This window comes from Hyperolius riggenbachi, chromosome 12 (assembly GCF_040937935.1).
Source record: "Hyperolius riggenbachi isolate aHypRig1 chromosome 12, aHypRig1.pri, whole genome shotgun sequence".
Lineage (NCBI taxonomy): Eukaryota > Metazoa > Chordata > Amphibia > Anura > Hyperoliidae > Hyperolius > Hyperolius riggenbachi.
The window spans coordinates 208731103-208754043 of record NC_090657.1 but is presented as its reverse complement, the minus strand read 5'-3'; the positions used below and the strand labels follow the sequence as shown (position 1 = coordinate 208754043).

General features: G+C 43.7%; 1 protein-coding gene across 1 annotated transcript in view; it reads right to left on the bottom strand.

The window, feature by feature from the left end:
* The window catches only part of LOC137541648 (adenosine deaminase-like), a 53472-nt gene that overhangs the window by 13312 nt on the left and 17219 nt on the right, over window positions 1-22941 (bottom strand). Inside the window, exons 3-6 of the mRNA XM_068263051.1 lie at window positions 19727-19852; window positions 10200-10343; window positions 8234-8349; window positions 4704-4828 (exon numbers count right to left, since the gene is read on the bottom strand). Coding sequence (XP_068119152.1) covers window positions 4704-4828; window positions 8234-8349; window positions 10200-10343; window positions 19727-19852 — 511 coding nt within the window. The remainder of the gene's footprint in view (window positions 1-4703; window positions 4829-8233; window positions 8350-10199; window positions 10344-19726; window positions 19853-22941) is intronic.

Genomic DNA, 22941 nt, shown 5'->3' with positions numbered 1-22941 from the left:
TCACTTTTTCTGTAGCAATACAACAGCGCTGCGATCAGCAGCAGCGCTGTACTGGGGACAACCCCTGGGGGGAAAAGAAAGTGATCGGCTCTCGTAGGCAGAAGCCTATGACAGCCAATCGCCGTGATTGGCCGGTTGGGGGGGAGGGAGGGGATTGGAAAATAAATAAATTAAAAAAATAGTCAAGGAAAAAAAACCAAACATAAATATTTATTAAAAAAATAAATAAATAAACAACTGGGGTGCGATCAGACCCCACCAACAGAGAGCTCTGTTGGTGGGGGGAAAAGGGGGGGGTAATCACTTGTGTTCTGTGTCGTGTGGCCCTGCAGCTTGGCCTTAAAGCTGCAGTGGCCATTTTAGTAAAAATGTGCCTGGTCTTTAGGGGGGTTCACCACTGTGGTCCTCAAGTGGTTAAGAAACACCTTAAGGTTTTTGCTTATAAAATTATATAGGTTTTTCCTTTTTTTTAATTAATTTATACATGTTTTGATCCTATTGATGCAAGATGTGATACTGCTCACATTCCGAATATTTGTACTGTTTGGCCTGGTGCACACCAAAAACCGCTAGCAGATCCGCAAAATGCTAGCAGATTTTGAAACGCTTTTTCTTATTTTTCTGTAGCGTTTCAGCTAGCATTTTGCGGTTTTGTGAAGCGTTTTTGGTGTAGTAGATTTCATGTATTGTTACAGTAAAGCTGTTACTGAACAGCTACTGTAACAAAAAACGCCTGGCAAACCGCTCTGAAGTGCCGTTTTTCAGAGCGGTTTGCGTTTTTCCTATACTTAACATTGAGGCAGAAACGCATCCGCAATCCAAAATCTGCAGCAGCCCGGGAGTATGCGTTTCTGCAAAACGCCTCCCGCTCTGGTGTGCACCAGCCCATTGAAATACATTACCCTAGCGGATCCGCACCCGCAAGCGGATCGCAAACCGCAGCAGAACTGCTCTGGTGTGCACTAGGCCTTTATCTTGTTTCTTATATGTCTCTTATGGTTTTATACATATTTGATTGGTATTAGTTCCAGAGTGCTTGTCATTGAATTTTCTTTTAACCCCCAGAGACCCAAATATAGAAAAAAACGTAAAAATTTTTTTTCGAACGTTCACATGTTGTTATAGGAGGCTTGTGATCCCTAAATCAGTGTTTTTTTTTTAATTTTGACATTTTAGTAACTTTTGGGGAGGATGTTGTAAGATTGCAACGCTGGGCCTGTAAGGTAGCAGAATTTCAATAGTGTCACTCTCTCTCTGAACACATGTAAGGAATAATTAAAAGTTTATTTGTACTTTACAGCTTATAAAGACCCACCTAAGTTTATGTATGTACACAATAACAATAGTATAATAAAGAAAAAAGTAATTTTTATTATCAATTTAATACAAAAAATGAGTATCATATAAAAAAATTGGACCCAGACTATGGGCTTGATTCACTAAACCATGAAAACACATAGCACAGCCTTTTTCACACCTTTTTTTGCGTTTTCGCACTAACGTGAATTTGTTTGTGTGTAAACGTTATTTTTTTGCGCTTAGCGCTAAAACGCAAATTTTTCCCTGTGAAGCGCCCATTGACTTCTATCAGCGGTAATCAAGAAATTTCGTGTTTTTGCACAAAAGATTTCATGTTAGCGCAAATACGGGCAAAAACGGCCACGCTATGAAATAGCACTAGTGCAAAAATAGCACTTGTGCTATCTTCATAGCACGGTTTTGTGAATCGAGCCCTATATGTGCATGTTTTATTTGTTCATTTATTCAGTTATGGTAGTTCCAAAAACAGTTATTTTGCTCTGAAAAGCAGAGGCGAACATTGCACTTCCTGCAAAGTGTGTTGGTATAGCCTTTTGCACAGTGTCGGCACCCTCTATCGGCTTTGATGGGAAAATGTCCAATCATGTCCTTGCAAACTTCCTTTGGAGGGTGTGCATTTGACTTTTTGGCTGTCATGGCAGCTGAAGAACCTCCATCATCTGTAAACTGCCTCTTTTGGGAAGTCAAGGTGCCCCCTCTTGATGAAACTGGGCTTGCAGATGGTCGCCCTCGCTTTGACACTGACCCAGCCGTTCCGATCAGGATAAGAGAAGATGCCAACTGGGCCTGAAACATTCTCCTGTTTAGCATCTGTTTCTTTGGGATATCCAAAGCTTTGCAGTCCCTTTTGTACAGGAGCCAAGCATTGATCACAGCTAGGATAATGGTGTGCCAGAAGATGTAAAGGTACCAGCGGCAGGACTTCAGTGGAAATTTGTATTTTGCTGCAAATGAGTCTAACAAATCCACTCCGCCCATGAATTTGTTATAGGCAGCCACGATATAAGGCCTCTCAACTTCAACAAATCTTTTGGCAGTTTTGTCCCAGCGTTGAATCTTCTCCACTGGTTGTGGGCCAGCAAAGGAAGACACAAGTGTAACCTGTCTGTTGTCAAACCATTTCACAGCACAAATGTTGTGATTTGACTCCACTCTGACATCAAAGCTTCCTCTTCCCTTTTTCTTCAAGCTTTTCTCATCCTCAAGATTACAGTTTGGAAGGCGCACTTGTCTGGCTGTTCCTGTGTAATGAATTCCACAATCCAGCAGCCTAACTATCAATGGGATGCTGGTGAAAAAGTTGTCTGCGTAGATCTTGTAGTTGTGACTATGTGGAAGTGTGGAAGCAAGTTTCATCACAACATCCCCTGATAGTCCAAGTTCAGATCTTGCCCGTATTCCATTCACACTGCCTTGGTACACATCAAAATCACAAAGTATACCAGAGATTCCAGTCCTTGCCCACAGCTTGAACCCCCATGGGTTTGGCTTGCCACGCATGTACTGTTTGATGCTGCTGAATTTCCCCCTGAAAGGGATCATCATTTCATCAACAGAGTTATGTTCTTCAGGGACCACTTTTAGGCATTTCTCTCTGAAAGCATCAAGCCATGGTCTGAGTTTCCAGAGTTTGTCACTTTTTTGTTCCATCTCAGACACGAGTAGATTGTTCACAAAATGTAATGATGTCAACAGAGACTGGAATCTGTTTCGTGACATTACATCAGTGACAGGACTGTATCTTGTGTCTGCTTCCCAGTACATACGGACTCCAGGCATTTGGACAAGACCCATCTTCAGATACATGCCAATAATCTGCTCTATTTCCTTTGTGTTTGTGTTTATAGATGATCCTTTCTTCTGAAAACTGTACTGATTTGTGTTATCTGCCAGAGCGTTGATCATATCTTCTGTCACAAACTTCTGAAAGTACTCCAGTGGTGTGCAGAGGGAATGGACATCATTACTGACATCCTGACCAGAAAAATCAGTACTGGGAGAGATGAAATTCTTTTTCAGCCATCGATATCTGTCACGGGGCCCAGTCTTGGCATCAGGATGTTCTGCCTCTGTTGGGATGATTTGAACATCAGAAGTTAGGTGGTCATCGGGTAATTTATTTTCCTTGTCCGCTTCACCGATAACTCCATATTCCTCTTCGTCACTTGAATCTGTGTCAAAGGGCATTTCCAAGTCACTGTCCCCATTCTGGATGGCCTCAATTACATCCTGCACACTATACATGATTTGGTTTTTCTTGGTTTCAGACATTCTGAAAGTTGAAAGAAAAGCTAAGTAACTACAAAGCAAATTAACTAATTATTCTAATGCAAAGATTCACATGTTCCTAAAACTTCACACTTTCCATTCCACAACTTCTATCAAGTAGACCTATTGTTCAATTAGACATGCAAACACTTTAATGCTCACCTCCTAGAGATTTATCACCTTCTCAAGTTTAAAGTGCAGACAAAACCTTGCTATCACTTTGACCCACTGATGTAAAATTACAACATAGAAATAACCAGCTCTAAATCTTTTAAAATCAGTATATTCAATGATGTCATAAAATCTGCATGATCTACACATATTAATGATCACATAAAAAAATATTTCAAGCTTTTTACTTACTTTAGTCCTGAAGTATCCCGTCCAAAACAACAAGATGATGTACTCCAAAGCAGGCAACAGGGTTGTATGACTTCATGGCCAGATAAACAGACCTATTTACACATTCAACCATCCAATGGTGTTGCAGAACTGAACAATAGGTTCTATTAGTAATGTACATGAAGTTTTAAAAAGAAAAAAATGGGGGAGGGTTTATTTTTGTAGCCTTAACTGTGATGTTGTAATATTACAACACTGGGTCTCTGGGGGTTAAGGCACTTGAAGTTGACCTGTTGAAGCGGTCCTCCACCGCGAAACGTGTTGTCTGATGTGCACTGTAAAAAACATTTGTATTTATCGAAAACACCGTCTTCTTGAATGTGACACCCCTAAGGTAAGAGAGACTTACCATTTGTTATAGAGAGTTACTATATCTTGGGCGCCTCCTACACACATCCCCTAGTATCTCCTAGGAGAAAACTCAGGAGAAAAGTGAACTGCATATGGGCCATTGTCAATAAAATGCATTTTAAACCAACTGTAAGCAAGAATATACTCAAAATACATTTGATTGCAAAGTGATAAAAATATATTTTAAAGAGGAGATAAAAAAATGATCTCCTAAGAGAAAAGTCAGGAGAAAAAAAATAAATGGATATGGCCCTCGGTGTTGTTTTTCTCTGTTTTATTTGCATTTGTACGTGGCAATTTATGTGTATTACTTGGCTTGGTTCTATTTGTTTGCTTGCAATGAGTGCATCAAGAGAACACACCTCATAGGCTCTTAGATGTCCAGGAAAAGTCTCGCTCTTCAGTCCTTCATCTCCTGCCAGGTCAATCGCCACAACTGTATCATTGTGGTATTTTTTACATAGTTCAGCAATCTCAGGGGACCACTCTGTTAGAAAACATGAATAGTAAGGTTTCTGTTGTCACTAGTGAATTTTTGGCCTCCAGTGCTGTGTCATGTATGTTGGTAAAACATACAACCTAAACTTTTTTTCCAAACTGTTTATTACCTGTCTAGTTATCCTACTTCTACTACTATTGTCTCAAATTAATGTTATATGTGTGAAAATCACAAGTAGCCCGAACTCAAAGTACAGCAGTATGTGGAGATGCAATTGGATCAATGTGTCATATCATTAAAGCATTAAAGAGACTCTGTAACAAAATGTTGAGCCTTCTATCCTATAAGTTCTATTTCCTGTTCTAATGTGGTCTTACTGCAGCCTTTCCTAGTTGCACAGTGGCTGTATTATCTCTGTTATATGATCTAATCTTCTCTCCTTTATCGGCTCTGTCGGGCTCAGGCACTCAGGCTGGAATGTGCTGTGTTGCTTGTGATTGGATAGAAGCTATACACACCCTCTCCAGGCCCCCTGCACACTCTGTATGACTCACACACTGAGCTACTCTCAGCCTATCACTTGCGTTGTCTTTTGTTTGTAAACACTGCATAAAAATGGCAATTACAAGCCAGGATTGCAGCAGGGAGTGGCAGAAACAGCACAGAGGGTGGGCGGAGAACAAAATGAATAGAATGGTATGATTTTTATTGTAAGAATTTTAGAGTACAGATTTTCTTTAAGGTAATTTAAAAAGCTCTTCAGTTAGGAAAAGCATCTCCTTTCTGCTTGCAGTCACTGAATCCTGCACAGAAAAGCTCTGTTCTGTTTATTCCCAGTCTGCAATTACCGTAGTGATCAAATAATAATCCAGGTAGCTGCTGCAGAGGGACAATTTTGTAAGCCTTGCAAACAATGTGGGGTTCTTGTTGTGCAGATGAGGTGGAGCTGGCAGTGTGTGAATGTGTAGAGAGGAAGAGAGGGTAATTGGGGTATGTGTCGTGTAGAAGAGTTGGATCTGATAGCGAGGGTGTGTGTAGACTATAAGGAGGGGTAAATGGAGTTCCTGCTGTGAAGAGGTATTGTAGATGACCGTATGAGTGTGTGTATGCTGTAATGCTGAGAATACACAATTGTTTTTTTTGGGCAGATAGATAATTACCTACAGATCCAATCTGATATCGATCGTTTTTCTGATTGATTTTCTCATAGAAGTGAATAGAAATTGATCGTAAAAATGATCAGTGAAGCTGGAGGAGCCGAACGTGGAGTGAAGCTGGAGGAGCCGAACGCGGAGAAGTGACCGCGGAGACCGGGGGACTTGCGCCGGCCGGAGCAGGTAATGTATTGCGCTAGCGTCGGTCGTCAGGCATTCGAACGCCGCTATCGATGCACTCCCCACCCACCGGCGATCAAGCAAAATCTTCGGCACAGACGGATCGACGGGATTTGTCGGGAACGATCGATTTCGGACAGAAATCGATCGTTCTGTCAGCGTGTGCGCGACGATTTCACAGCCGATTCGATCACAGTGATCGAATCGGCTGTATATCGGCGGGAAAATCGGTAAGTGTATGGGCACCTTAAATACAACAATTGGTGCAGATAGGGAGAGAGTATGTGTAAACAATGAGGCTGGCTAAATTGGATTCGGGTGTCCCCATGAGCTGGAGGTTACAGTATTCAAGCTTTTATAATCGTCTCTAGGATAAATATATTCTGACCTGGCTTTTCATGCATATACATTCAGACCCATAAATATTGGGACATCAACACAATTCTAACATTTTTGGCTCTATACACAACCACAATGGAGAAGAAATGAAACAAACTCGACGTGCTTTAACTGCAGACTGTCAGCTTTAATTTAGGGGCGTTTACATCCAAATCAGGTGAACGGTGTAGGAATTACAACAGTTTGCATATGTGCCTCCCATTTATTAAGGGACCAAAAGTAATGGGACAGAATAATAATCATAAATCAAACTTTCACTTTTTAATACTTGATTGCAAATCCTTTGCAGTTAATTACAGCCTGAAGTCTGGAACGCATAGACATAACCAGACGCTGGGTTTCATTCCTGGTGATGCTCTGCCAGGCCTCTACTGCAACAGTCTTCAGTTCCTGCTTGTTCTTGGGGACATTTTCCCTTCAGTTTTGTCTTCAGCAAGTGAAATGCAAGCTCAATCGGATTCAGGTCGGGTGATTGACTTGGCCATTGCATAATATTCCACTTCTTTCCTTTCAATAACTCTTTGGTTGCTTTTGCAGTATGCTTTGGGTCATTGTTCTGCACAGTGAAGTGACTTCCAATGAGTTCTGAAGCATTTGGCTGAATATGAGCAGATAAAATTGCCTGAAACACTTATGAATTCATAATGCTGCTTTTGTCAGCAGTCACATCATCAATAAATAGAAGAGAACCAGTTCCATTGGCATACCCACACGGCGCCATGCCACTACCACCACCATGCTTCACTGGTGAGGTGGTATGCTTAGCATCATGAACAGTTCCCTTTCTTCCCCATACTATTCTCTTCCCATCACTCTAGTACAAGTTGATTTTGGCCTCATATGTTCATAGGATGTTGTTCCAGAACTGTAAAGGCATTTTTAGATGTCGTTTAGCAAACTCTAACCTGGCCTTCCTGTTTATGAGGTTTACCAATGGTTTACATCTTGTGGTGAACCCTCTGTATTCACTCTGGGGAAGTCTTCTCTTGATTGTTGACTTTGACACATATACACCTACAGTACCTACCTCCTGCAGTGTTCTTGATCTGACCAACTGTTGTGAAGGGTGTTTTCTTCACCAGGGAAAAAATGATTTGGTTATCCACCATAGTTGTTTTCTGTAGTCTTCTGGGTCTTTTGGTGTTGGTGAGCTCACCGGCGCGTTCCTTCTTTTTAAGAATGTTCCTAACAGTTGTTTTGGCCACGCCTAATGTTTTTGCTATCTCTCTGATGGGTTTGTTTTTTTCTTTTTCTGTTAGCCTAATGATGGTTTGCTTCACTGATAGTGACAGCTCCTCAGATCTCATCTTGAGAGTTGACAGCAACAGATTCCAAATGCAAATAGCACACTTGAAATTAACTCTGGACCTATTATCTGCTCATTGTAATTGTGATAATGAGGGAATAACACACACCTGGTCATGGAACAGCTGAGAAGCCAGTAGTCCCCTTACTTTTGGACCCTTAACAAGTGGGAGGGACATATGCAAACTGTTTTAATTCCTACAACGTTCACCTGAGTTGGATGTAAATACCCTCAAATTAAAGCTGATAGCCTGCAGTTAAAGCACATTATGTTCGTTTCATTTCTAATCCATTGTGGTTGCGTATAGCGCCATAAATGTTAGAATTGTGTCGATATCACAATATTTATGGACTTTAGGTACAGTGACTATAAGGTGGAGGATCATACTGAGGTAGACATCCTGAGGGTTCTTACCTGGCATGTGTCTTAGACAGCACAAGATTGACTTCACCTTAATGTTGAAATCTCTTTCACCTTCTTTTAGCCCCTGGTTGACGAGTACAACGACCTCTTCTGGAGTAAGGTCTCCTCTAAAATAAGAATTACGATACCAGGATTTAGTGCCATGACTAAGAGTCATCAACCATCACATAAAATGTGTTCCACATTGATCCTTGTGTTGCTTTGTGTTGAACTGGTATCCATAAATGAGATAGTAGGCGAGCTTCAAGTGCTTTTTGGCCTACCATCTGCAAACTAAGTATTTTGTTTATAGTCCATAAATGTGGATCATGTTTGCAGTAAACTGGCATTGGTTTAGATAACAAGCTTCGGTTTGAGGTTTGGTCATATCACTGTAGATTGAGTTTTTCCTTTTTTTTTTTTTACCATTGGATGATGTTGCCATATTTATGGCAACATACTCTACTCATACTCCACACACGCAGAGCCGGGACAAGGTCCTCCAGCACCCAAGGCTGAGACACCAAAGTGCGCCCCTCCATCCCTACCTCCACAGCCATCACACACTGATTGCTATTAGACTAAGAGGGCCACAGGGCCCACAACCTCCCCAACACCTTAATCTCTAGTTATCTGGCTTGCAGTCACTGCCATGTATCCCCTTTTCTTATTTCTTTCTGCTTCAAACACAATTAGGAATGACAGCTGAATGAATTCTGCGCCCCCTCCTACACTGCGCCCTGAGGCTGGAGCCTCTCCAGCCTATGCCTCGGCCCGGCCCTGCACACACGTCAAAATAATTCATCCCATTGTATTGGGCTTTTGGTTAAAGAGACTCGGAAGCCAGGCTAAATTCCCTTTTTTAACATGTATTTATGTTCATAACTGTAACCCAAGCTAAATCGCCGCTATCTCGCGGCAAAACGAGGGCTTAATACCCCCCAACTCCCCCCTGCAAAATCCACAACTTTCTTGGTCGTGGATTTTGCTGCTCATGGAGGCAGAGCTTTCGGCTGCAGCTCTGCCTCCATGCGCGTCAATTCCCCGCACGGATCTCCGCCTCTCCTCCGCCCCTCTCTGTGAAGGCAGATTGAGAGGGGCGGGGAGAGGCGGCGATCAGCCGAGATTGATGCGCTGAGAGGCAGAGCTACAGCCATTAGCTCTGCCTCATTCAGGAAGCGCTCCCCGGACTGAACAGAGGGGATTTGGGGGGTATTAACCCCTCGTTTTGCTGCGGGATAGCGGCAATTTAGCTTGGGTTATAGTGATGAACATAAATACAAATTAAAAAAGGGAATTTAGCCTGGCTTCAGTGTCTCTTTAAGAGCAGATGATTTTCTGGTAGTACTCATACCCATTCTTTCAGCAGACGGTCAGCAGAATTCTAGCTGTTAAAGGTACCATGCCTACGAGGATCTTGGTTTGGATACTAAGCAGATAAGAGCGGGAAATGCCTTCCTCTGTATCTATACAACCTGTTCGTTATCATGTGACAAATATCCAGCCAGTTATTCATAAGTAACTTAGTGCTTGTTTGGCCACATGGGGCTCAATTCACAAAAGGGTGCTAACTCAGTTAGCACGCCTAAAAGTTTTGAGCATGCTAATTAGGATGCTAAGCAGTTAGCACGCCCAAAGCTTTTATTGATCGTGCTCAAAGCTTAGAGGTGCGCACGAAATGTCACACTGGGTGCCCCTAAAATGGTGGACTGGGTGCCCCTAAAACGTTGCACCGGGTGCGCCGGAAACGTTGCACCATGCGACATATTGGGCGCACCCGGTGCAACATTTTAGGGGCACCCGGTGCAATGTGTTAGTCGCGCTCGGTGCAGCGTTTCGCGCTCACCGCACAGCGCTAAACTTTGCCCGTCCTAAAGGGCTTTAGGCGTGCTAAGGGGATTTTAGGCATGCTAACTAAGTTAGCACCCTTTTGTGATTCAAGCCCACGTTAGCTATTCAGATATAGGCCAGAGCTTACCTTTCTTGGTTCCACTGAATAGGATCCACTTTGCAGTTGGCGAAAAGATGAGGGTTGTACCTGACCTCCACATACACCACTCCTTCCTTAGCTTTCGTCTCTACAAATTCATAGGCAATTCTTTTCACCGCCTCACGGTCACCACTAGACAGGATACAAAGGTGCTTTATTCTTTTATCAAACACTTTGCTGTAATAGCATAGCAAATGCAGTACCATTATAAGTACTATAGGGCAAGGCTTTCTAACCCTGTCCTCAAGTACCAACTAGAGTTGGGCGAACTGTTAGCCGAACTGCAGCCGAACTGTTCGGCTGCCCAACCTGTCATGTCGCTGTGGCTCTTACTACTTCCGGGTCGCAATGACCCGGAGTAGTACGTCTGCGCTGGCCCGGCGGAGCGCGTCCTAGATCGCGCTCCCGTTGCCGGGCACTCTCTGCGCATGTGTGTGACGTCACTCATTCGCCCAACTCTAGTACCAACTACAGAGCACGTTTTGTGGAAATCCACAGAGGTAGCTAATCAGCTCTGCTGAGACACTAATTGCCTCACCTGTGAATATTTGTGGTTTTCTGCAAAACCTGCACCATTGGTGATACTTGAGGACAGGGTTGGGAAGCCCTGCCGTGGGGTGATGTCCTTTGTACAAAGGGATAGGCTTTTTGCTTCATACGCCTAGCATAAACCTTTCCCTTTCTGAGGTACAATGCCATTTTAATTATCTGATAAACATACTGTAGATGTAAAAAGATGTACAGTAGTTGCTATGCGCAGAGGCTAGATTTCTGGAAAAGGCCACAAAGGCTGTAAATGGGGAGCAGCACATGGAAAAAGAAAGCTGATGCCCAAAGGAGCTGTTCATGAAAGAAGGGGGCTGCAATGCATGGATGATACACATAGAAGAGGGAGCTGCAAATGTAAGGGGAGGGGCTTTACTGCACATGAAAGGGGAGCCACAACATACTTAAAGACATAACAACAAAAGTTGTTTAGGCGATACCTTTAATTACTAATTTTACAAGATTTCTTTGCAAGCTTTTGAAACTTTACGTTTTTTCTTCAGGCATGTTTCAGAATAGAGTTGTCCCGAATGGTTCGGCCGCGAACTTTATGGCGAGTTTGACCCGCCCCTACACTACATCATTGGGCTAAACTTTGACCCTCTACATCACAGTTAGCAGACACATGACAGCCAATCAGGCTGCACTCCCTCCTGGAGCCCCCATATATAAGGCAGCTGCTTTGGCCATTATCTCACTCAGTGTTGCTGCAGTAGTGAGAGAAAGGAGAGAGTTGCTGCAGAGGTTAGGGAAAGCTTAGTTAGGCTCGTGTAGCTTGCTCCTAGCTGATATTTGTTGTTGAAAAGCACCACAAAAAGAGCTCTTTTCAGAGCTAATGTTCTTGTGAAGTTTTTTGTGTGTGTGTGCCACTGACACTGCATTATACAGCCCTGTGTGTCGCAGCTGGCCCTTGCTAATTGCTATACTGTGCAAGGCCCAGCACATTCAGTGCCTACCTTTTCACTGCACCTGTGTGTGACAGCTGTACATTTATAATACCAGTCCGACTGTGCATACCTGTTCATGTTCACTGCACCTGCATGACAGCACGCAGTGTTATATAATACCAGTCACTGCATAACTGTTCACTGACTGCACCTGTGTGTGACAGCTGCACATTTGTAATATCAGTCCGACAATGCATACTTGTTTATGTTCACTGCACCTGCATGACAGCACGCAGTGTTATATACCAGCAGTCACTGCATAACTGTTCACTATACCTGTGTGTGTGTCAGCTGCACATTTGTAATACCAGTCCATGTATACCTGTTTACTGCACCTGCGTGACAGAAGCAGTTTTATATACCAGTCACTGCATACTTGTTCACTGCACCTGTGTGACTGCACATTGTTATACCAGCAGTCACTGAATACCTTTCACTGCATCTGTCACTGCACATTGTATTATACCTGGTAGTCACTGCATACCTTTCACCTGAATGGATGGCAGACTTGCACTCCATAACAGATTTTTATTAAAGGCAAGTGGTGTCATCTCTGGCACACAGCATTGGGTCAAGGGTCCATTTGACCACAGATGCCTGGTCTGCAAAGCCCCGTCAGGGCAGGTACATTACTTATACAGCACATTTGGATCCTTCCTTGGATGTGTGGTAGTAGCCGTTTCTCAGGCTCCCACTCCGGACTGGAATCGAACCCTGATTCCCCGGCCATTACCCGTGGTCACCATGGTGCAGAAAGCAATAAAATGTGATTTCTGACATTAAACCCTGCTGTGCGTAAAATCCTGATTTATTTTTACCCGTGACTTTTGGTGTGTATCCCACTCCGCCATGCCCCCCTACAGGTGTTAGACCCCTTGAAACATCTTTACCATCACTTTAGTGGCCACAATTAATGTTTTTAGTTTTGAAGGTTCACCTGCCCATGGAAGTCTATGGCGGTTTGAAAGTTTGCATGTTCGCAAACTTTTTCCGCGTGTTCGAGGTTCGCGAACCTAAAATCCGAGGTTCGAGAGAACTCTATTTCAGAATTGGTTCAAAACATAGGCTGAAGCCTAAGACAGCCGCTCACGCTGATTGGCTGGTGGGGGGAGGGATGGGGGAACATAGGAGAAAAAAAAAGAGTAAAATTTAATAGTAAAATAAATAAATAAATATTGACAAAAAAACACTGGGGGAGCGATCAGACTCCACCAACAGAAACCTCTGTTGGGGGGGGGGGGGGGGGGGGGGGGGGAAGGGGGGGGAAGGGGGGGGGGGTGCTGAGTTGTGCGGACCTGTAGCGAGGCCTTAAAGCTGCAGTGGCCCAATTTCAGAAAAATGGCCTAGTCTTTGGGGGGGTTTAACACTGCGGTCCTCAAGTGGTTAACTTCATCGTTTTACAGATGGTGTGTGTTATAATTCGCATGGAGTTTGTGCGCTGCACCTGGAGCAAACAGAAACCAACGCACAAACCCGCAACCAGGCAGAGATGTCACTGTTTAGGAAAAGACTGCCAAACCAGGAGTAAATGAATAATAAGGATTTATTATTAAATGAAAATAAAGAAATACTGTGCATTCACCTCATGCACAGAAACAATCAGTATCAACTTGCAGGCAATGTATTCTACACACATACAACACACTGCATCAAATAATACTGGCAGATATATACAATAAGCATACAAGGTATGAAAATCAGGGTTTATACAAGGACCTCTCTGCATAAGCGAGCTATGCAGAGTAGATCCAGTGTATAGAATTGTGTGCACACAGACCCTGGATCCAGAATAGTAATACAACATAAACCTAGGAATATATATACAAAATACAGATTACAATCGAGGAGGAGACACACGGATAGTCGGCAAGCAGAGGTCATACACAGGAGATCAAACAGTACAGTAATCGCTAGGCAAAGAATAGTCGGAATACAAAGCACAAGGTCAAAACACGGGAGATCAATACAGCAGGGAATCAAGGAACAAGGTAACCAGGAACAGGGAACTCCGGACAGGATGGCTAGGATCAGGAACAAAGAGCTAGCAAGTTTAGAGTGTTCAGGTGTGGCTTAAATACCATGCGATAGTCCAGGCCTCCTCCCTGTCTGTGGAGAGATATCCAGAGAGTCCACCCTCTGCTGGTGGGCAGAGGAAAGTTCAGGCTGTATATTCATAGAGGCTGGTGACATCTGCTGGTAAAGCAGAGGTAGTACATGCAGGGATCTACCAGCAGATGCAGATTGTAACATTACCCCCCCCTCAAGGAGCAGCCTCCGGATGCTCCATTTGGACTTATGCCCACCTGGGTCCCAGAAAATACTGGCAAAGAGGCAGGCCATAAATCGGTCAGCAAATGAGGCCATAACCCGGGTATTACCAGGCTGACTGGACAAAAGGACCCAGAGGCAATAGGACATGTTGCAAGTCCCTCTGAAGACCTTTGGGTGAAACAAAAAAATGAAGGACACCAGGAAGAGCCATAGATTGGACATCCACAGGAGCAGGGCATCTGAGGTCATCAAATAAAACAGAAAACTGGATGCCATCAGGAAGGGATGCATAATGGCCATAAACAGGAGGAGGATACCACCAGGAGAGGCACCAGACAGGAACTCATCAGGAGAGGTACCAGACAGGATCTCATCAGGAGAGGCACCAGCAGGAGCAGCAGATGGGAGGGCATCGGCAGAAGCAGCAGATGGGAGGGCATCGGCAGCAACTGCGGACTTGGAGGCAACAGGAGCAGGAACTGCAGACTTGGAGGCAACAGGAGCAGGAACTGCAGACTTGGAGGCAACAGGAGCAGGAACTGCAGACTTGGAGGCAACAGGAGCAGGAACTGCAGACTTGGAGGCAACAGGAGCAGGAACTGCAGACTTGGAGGCAACAGGAGCAGGAACTGCAGACTTGGAGGCAACAGGAGCAGGAACTGCAGACTTGGAGGCAACAGGAGCAGGAACTGCAGACTTGGAGGCAACAGGAGCAGGAACTGCAGACTTGGAGGCAACAGGAGCAGGAACTGCAGACTTGGAGGCAACAGGAGCAGGAACTGCAGACTTGGAGGCAACAGGAGCAGGAACTGCAGACTTGGAGGCAACAGGAGCAGGAACTGCAGACTTGGAGGCAACAGGAGCAGGAACTGCAGACTTGGAGGCAACAGGAGCAGGAACTGCAGACTTGGAGGCAACAGGAGCAGGAACTGCAGACTTGGAGGCAACAGGAGCAGGAACTGCAGACTTGGAGGCAACAGGAGCAGGAACTGCAGACTTGGAGGCAACAGGAGCAGGAACTGCAGACTTGGAGGCAACAGGAGCAGGAACTGCAGACTTGGAGGCAACAGGAGCAGGAACTGCAGACTTGGAGGCAACAGGAGCAGGAACTGCAGACTTGGAGGCAACAGGAGCAGGAACTGCAGACTTGGAGGCAACAGGAGCAGGAACTGCAGACTTGGAGGCAACAGGAGCAGAAACTGCAGACTTGGAGGCAACAGGAGCAGGAACAGCAGACTGTGGGTTATCAGGAGCAGGAACAGCAGACTGTGGGTTATCAGGAGCAGGAACAGCAGACTGTGGGTTATCAGGAGCAGGAACAGCAGACTGTGGGTTATCAGGAGCAGGAACAGCAGACTGTAGGTCATCAGGAGCAGAAACAGCAGACTGTAGGTCATCAGGAGCAGAAACAGCAGACTGTAGGTCATCAGGAGCAGAAACAGCAGACTGTAGGTCATCAGGAGCAGAAACAGCAGACTGTAGGTCATCAGGAGCAGAAACAGCAGACTGTAGGTTATCAGGATGGATAAACTGAAAGTTATTTTCCAATAGAGCAGGCAAAGCAGCAGACTGGACAACAGTTTGTAAATGCAGGGTATCTGGAGGAATCTGTGGGAATTGAGTACCAGAAAATGTCTTTGAGGACAAGCCATCAGCAGAAATGAGTGTGCGCTTAGCCTCAGCAGAAGACTGTGGGAGCCCTCTTTCAGCCGAGCATTGAGGAAGCATGATCTCAGCAGGAGTCTGTGGAAACAGGGCATTAACAGGGGTCTGTGGTGCCTGAGTGTCAGACATCTGTGCGGATTGAACTTCAGCATAAGTCTGTGCTCTAGCAGAAGTTGAAGGGCAAAGGGCATCAGCAGAGACTCGAGAAAGCTGGACCTTTGGCTGAGCGACTGGCTGGACCACTGGCTGCATAGCTGACAAGACCCTTGGCAGAGCTATTAGCTGAACCTCAGATCGAGCAACTGGCAGACCAACTGATCGAGCACCTGGCTGGGCCTTTGGCTGAGCTGTGGAGTATGGTTCTGCTGGAACGGCAGACTGAGACTCTGCCGGAACAGCTGGCAGGAGGCTTGCTGAGACGTCTGGAGGACCCACTGCCAAACCAACTGACAGAGGTTCTGCCAAGCTGTCTGACTGGGTCACTGCCAAACTGACCAACAGGGACACTGCCAAGCCGACCGACAAGGACACTGCCAAATCTTCTGAAAGGGAAAACATTGGGCCAACGGACACTGGTACTGCTGAGCTGACAGACACTGGTACTGCTGAGCTGACTGGCACAGGCAGGGCTGAGGAGATTGGCACAGGCAGGGCTGAGGAGACCGGCACAGGCAGGGCTGAGGAGACTGGCACTGCTGAGGAGACTGGCACGACAGAAGTAACTGGCACGGCAGGAGTAACTGGCACGACTGAGGTAAGTGGTACAGGCAGAGCTGAGGTAACTGGCATAACAGGAACAGCAGGCTGGAGTGAAGATGGATTAGGTTTCGGTAAAGATACAGTTTGTGGATCTGCGGAAACTGGCAACATAACTGTTGGAGTCTTTGCGGTGGTAACTGGAAGGATGGAGGCTGTAGGAAAATATTTCCGTTTGAACTTAGATTTTTGACTCAGTCTGGAAGCAGGGGTGAGTTTAACAAAGTCCTGATGTGCAGAAGAACAGGGCAGGTATGATGTAGGTAGCTGGAACGACCATGGAGTGGATCTAACCGCAGTTTGTAAAGGAGCAGTTCTTTTATGATTTTTGGATACAGGTAATTCCAAGTCCGTGGAACAGGTTACTGAGGACAGAGAGCATGTCTCTTCCTTGATGCCTGGGGCAGAATTAACAGGTGGTGTGCTCTGATAATCATAAGAATGAGACAAAATTCTTTGCCAAGCGATTACTAGACCAGAACCTGATTCATATTTACAAGTCTTGTGATCAACCATAGACTGGACAGCACGCATGCATGCAAAAATATATGAATCACCTTTTTCTAGATAGAACTCAAGAAATCGATCCCAGTCACTCTTAAGGTAACCATACATCTGATCAATCTGTTCAGGATGGAATACTGGATCGAAGCTGACAAACTTATTGCTGGAACTGACAGGGTTAACATTGGCTGCTGAATGCTGCACAAACTGACTACCAGAAAACTCAGAAGGATCTTTTTTATGCAAAATCTTTTTCCATTCATCAATCAAAGGAAGTACACGGTCAGACTTGCAAACATTCAGGTTCATCAGAGAAGTTGCAGATTTTATACATGCATCCAAAAATGTCTTTTCTTTTGTGGAATAGAATTCATTAAATGATTCCCAATCATACTTTAATTCATCATTTAGTGCGTTAATTTCCCATCTACTGAATGGGGGATCCCAATCACTCTTAATGGGAGCTTGCAGATTACCCTGAGCATAATTGCAGGATTGAACTGTCTGTTTGGAAGTGACAGGAATATGATTAGTTTTAATTGGCTTGGTTTGGTTTATTACTGAGGAGGAGTTATTGCAATAGACAGGCAGGGATCTAACTTGAGTCCAGGAGGTAGAAGGATCTCTTACTGCAATTAGGGTTTGCAGAATCTGCAACAATGATTGCATCTCAGATTCTGCAGAGTTGCCCTGCTGCATAAAAGATTTAACATGCATAACAATTTGCATTAATTCTTCACGGGAATATGCTGACAATTCCTTATAACACTCATGTTGGTCTTCCTCTGCTAGCAAGGAGTAGAAGTTATTGTGCTGAATAGTCCAATCCACTTCCATAGCTGAAACAAATGAGATTCCAGTATTAATGGAAGTAGCAGGATCATGAGTGGACTTAATTGATTGAATCTGGTTAATTACTGGCCAGGATTTGGCTTGATTCAAAGGGGCAGCAGGACAATTAATGGGGCCTGATAAATTACCCGGAACATGCATTGTGGAATAAGCAACTGAATTTTGTTGGGCTTCAGAACAACATTCATGCAAAACCGACAAAAAGTCTTTTAAATCATAAGGAAAGGTTCTTTCATTACTCACAGACTGAACCCATGAAATCAGCTGCTGCAGATCCTCAAATGAATCGTCTGCAAACGTATAATAGCAAAGTTTCCTTTTGTCTCTTGCTAGAATAGCATATTCAGACAGGTGCTTTAAATCCATGTCAATCATGGCTGGAGAAACAGGATCTCAGACCTTTTCCTAGTGACAAATTGTTTGGCTAGCTCTTCTGTTATAATTCGCATGGAGTTTGTGCGCTGCACCTGGAGCAAACAGAAACCAACGCACAAACCCGCAACCAGGCAGAGATGTCACAGTTTAGGAAAAGACTGCCAAACCAGGAGTAAATGAATAATAAGGATTTATTATTAAATGAAAATAAAGAAATACTGTGCATTCACCTCATGCACAGAAACAATCAGTATCAACTTGCAGGCAATGTATTCTACACACACATACAACACACTGCATCAAAGAATACTGGCAGATATATACAATAAGCATACAAGGTATGAAAATCAGGGTTTATACAAGGACCTCTCTGCATAAGCGAGCTATGCAGAGTAGATCCAGTGTATAGAATTGTGTGCACACAGACCCTGGATCCAGAATAGTAATACAACATAAACCTAGGAATATATATACAAAATACAGATTACAATCGAGGAGGAGACACACGGATAGTCGGCAAGCAGAGGTCATACACAGGAGATCAAACAGTACAGTAATCGCTAGGCAAAGAATAGTCGGAATACAAAGCACAAGGTCAAAACACGGGAGATCAATACAGCAGGGAATCAAGGAACAAGGTAACCAGGAACAGGGAACTCCGGACAGGATGGCTAGGATCAGGAACAAAGAGCTAGCAAGTTCAGAGTGTTCAGGTGTGGCTTAAATACCATGCGATAGTCCAGGCCTCCTCCCTGTCTGTGGAGAGATATCCAGAGAGTCCACCCTCTGCTGGTGGGCAGAGGAAAGTTCAGGCTGTATATTCATAGAGGCTGGTGACATCTGCTGGTAAAGCAGAGGTAGTACATGCAGGGATCTACCAGCAGATGCAGATTGTAACAGTGTGCTTCAGATATAAGTTGGTATATATTACCAGTGCCAGCCAGGCATATTTCTCTGTTATCACATCTTGGTAACTAATTTAAATGACCACTAACGTGAAACATTGTAAAGTTTAAAATACACGAAAAATGCATAAATAAAAAGTACATTTCTCCCAGAGTACAATGTGCCATAAATTACCTTTCTCATATGTTGCCATCAATTATAGTAGGTAGTAGAAATCTGACAGAACTGACAGGTTTTGGACTAACCCATCTCCTCATGCAGGATTATTCAGGGTTGCTCAGTCCAACTGCCAGAATAGTGTGCAAACAGGTGGGGGGTGACCTGCATCTTTCCTTTCCTGGGAGTGCTTTTGTAAAGAATAAATTAAATACTGAGAACCCACATGAGGAGATGGACTAGTCAAAAAAACTGTCAGTTACATCATATTTTTATTACCTAGTATAAGTGACAGCAACTTGGGATAAAAGTCATTTATAGCTCATTCTACTCTGGAAGAAATGTACTTTTTATTTGTATGTGTATTTTACATTTTATAATGTTTTCGCTATGGTGGTCCTTTTATTATAGCCTTGCACACACACTAGACCAGAGCTCCCCAATGCTGTCCTCAAGTGCCCCAACAGTACAGCTATGTTTCCATTATAGGGTTGCAGGATTATGGATGATGCTATAAGTGATGGCGGAGACACTTACGTGACTGCAGGCATGAAGATATGAAACTTGGACAGGAACTCCGTTAGGCTTCCAGGCTTAGTGCAGATAACGTCTTTTTGAAAGGATTCCAGTTCTTTATAGCATGGTAATTGCATCTGTTTTTTCCTGAGGATAGAAAGATTTACAAATATATAATTCTATTTTCATATCAATAGCTCCATGTTCCTGATTGCAAGTCATTGCACCCAACTACAGACATAGGTGTATCATTTCGGTACGGCTCCTCCATTCAGAGATACAGATATACAGCAATTGATGCCTGGGCAGCAGGGCGCAGAGTTAAAGTGTAACTGTCAGGCATAAAATCAAAAAACAATTCTTTATTTTTATCTGGTGAACAAGTAATAAGGATGCTAACCAGGCAATCCAAAAGTAAAAAATCACTCTTCATTTTCTGCTCCATAAAACATCATTCCCCAGTTTCCCTGGCTCTTATTTGGTACATCTGCCATACAAAGGAAGTTGCAGAGCATGCTGGGTTTTATTTTTTTCTTCTTTACTTTCCCCTCAGACAAAATTATTGCAGCCTGATTGGCTGAAGCCTTTTTCCCTCCTGTTTTCCCCTCCCACACCTCTGTTCCTCTCTGATTGGCCAATATTTCTCATGCTGAGGCAATGCATTTTCTACTATAGAGCTGGATGGGAATGACTGAAGACTGGGAGGGGCGGCGGGCAATGATACACAGACAGAGTAAGGGAGGAAATTATGTCAGGATTGGCTTCAAGATAGACACAGACAAAATGGAAACCGCTAAGAAACATTTTCTTTTCTCTTTTTTTACTATAGAAAAAAATCACTGAAATCAAAATGTGGACAGTGCAATACATACGTTATGTAAGTAGAGCAAGTAATTATCTACTTATATATGTGTTTTTTTCCTGAGATAGTAGGACTGACAGCTCCTCTTTAAGCTCTGTACACACACTAGATAACGACTGCCTCTGCCAAGAATCCAGCATGTGTATGGCAGCAGGGCAGGGCAGGTTCTAGACTTTTTTGCTGCCTGAAGCAAACTTACTGTATGTGGATGCCCCCACCAGGGAAGCCACTGATATTATAAAGCACCCTTTTTACGTACGGCTGAGAGAAGATAGCAGATGTGTAGGTGGGTGGCTGGGGCAGCACACACACATCCTCAGACATAAATGCACAGCCATAATCTGCAGCTTACCTGCACAGGGAAACCACATGGCAGGATGGCACATGGGGAGGAGGCGGGGCTAGCAGAGAGCAGTTCATATTTAATTAAGGGGCGTTAGTAGTTGAGGCCCCCGCACCTCTGGGCCCTCTGCAGTTGCATGGGCTGCTCCCCGGTAGTTACACAACTGGTTATATAAAAGTTTCACTTACCTGAGGCTTCTACAGGCCCCCTGCCGACGTTCTGTTCCACGCTGGTCTTCAAGGATCCTCCGGTCCCCCGCTACGGATAACTTTAGTTACCTCCGACTTACAAGTGGATGGCAACTGCGCCTGTGCGGCCATACGCGTCCTCGTTCGCAGGAAACCTCGTACTGAGCCTTTGCAGGACGCTCCCGGCAACGTGAGCGAGAGTGAGGACACGCGCAGGCACAGTTGCTGTTGACTTGTAAGACGGCCAAAGTGAAAGTGAGCCGCTGCGGGGGACCGGAAGATCCTTGAAGACCAGCGTGGTACAGGTCGTCTGCACGGGGCAGTAGTAGCCCCAGGTAAGTGAAAAAAAATTGAAGCTCTCCTTTAATAAACTGGTCCTTTTTAGTTTTCATTGTTTAGTTATTGATTGATTATTTTTATAAGGATGGTGACAGAGATTTTACAAAGTATATCAAAAAGATATATATATTTTTTTCATAATAGATGTCATATGACTTGTGGTGTGTATCAAAAAAGGGTGCCTGGAAAAAAGGGCGCGGGAATATAAGTTGTAATGTAAAACAATAGTTTTCATTTATAGCTTATAAACGAAAATATAGTGCTAAATTGGTTCAATAAACGGAAATGAAACGGCAAAATACCGTCTATAACAACAAACTAATTCGGTGATGAAACGTCAAATAGCCTCTATACCAAAAAACGATATTTACACTTGTATTAAGCATAGTAATACAATGGTAGATTTTACAGGTATTTTACTGCAATTATACCTAACTATAGGCTCTCCCTATCCCTAACCCCTAGACCCCCCCCCCCCCGCCCCCCTTTGTGTAAATATACATAATTTAATAAATTGTGTATATTACAAATATTGTACTGTAACTATACATATCCCTACTCTCACACAGAACCCTCCCTGTACCTATCCCTAACCCCTAGACCCTCCTGGTGGTGCCTAACCCTAACCACCCCCCGTGGTGGTGCCTAACCCTAAGACCCCCTGGTGGTGCCTAACCCTAAGACCCCCCTGGTGGTGCCTAACCCTAACCACCACCCCCCCCCCCCGGTAGTGCCTAACCCTACGACCCCTCTGGTGGTGCCTAACCCTAATCACCCCCCTGGTGGTATATATTGTACTGTAACTATACCTATCCCTAACCCTAACCATCCCCCTGGTGGTGCCTAATCCTAAGACCTCCATGGTGGTGCCTAACCCTAAATTTCCCCTGGTGGTGCCTAAACCTTACCTTCCCCACTGCACAAACACCCTTACACACATATAAACAATAATATTTTTAATCCTTAAAATACTTCACTATAAATAACATGAATAGAATAATTTATATATTTGTAATAGAATAAATAGCGTTAAAATCGTGTACACATTAATAATATTATATATAGAAAAAGGTGTATGTATATATATATATATATATATATATATATATATATATATATATATATATATATATAATAGAATAGATAGCCTTACAATCACATATGCATTAAAAATCTTAAAAGAACGGTAATATTAAAAGCGATATATTAGAAAACTATAATCAACACATTATAAGTGTAAAAAACAAAGTTAATACCAAAAGCGACGTATTTCCAATAGAACAAGGTTGAAAACGATATTTAAGCATTATACGTATGAAAACGAATTTTAAATGATAAAATAAGTGTAAACGATAATTTACTTGATACAGCCCTGAAAGCGAAATTTAAAAATGAAAAAATAAGTAAACCACAGTTAAAACGAACTTGTAAACGTTATTTGTAATAAACCTTATTCTGTAAACGAAAACTTTTGTTAACACGATTCTTGCAACCGCTATTTCTC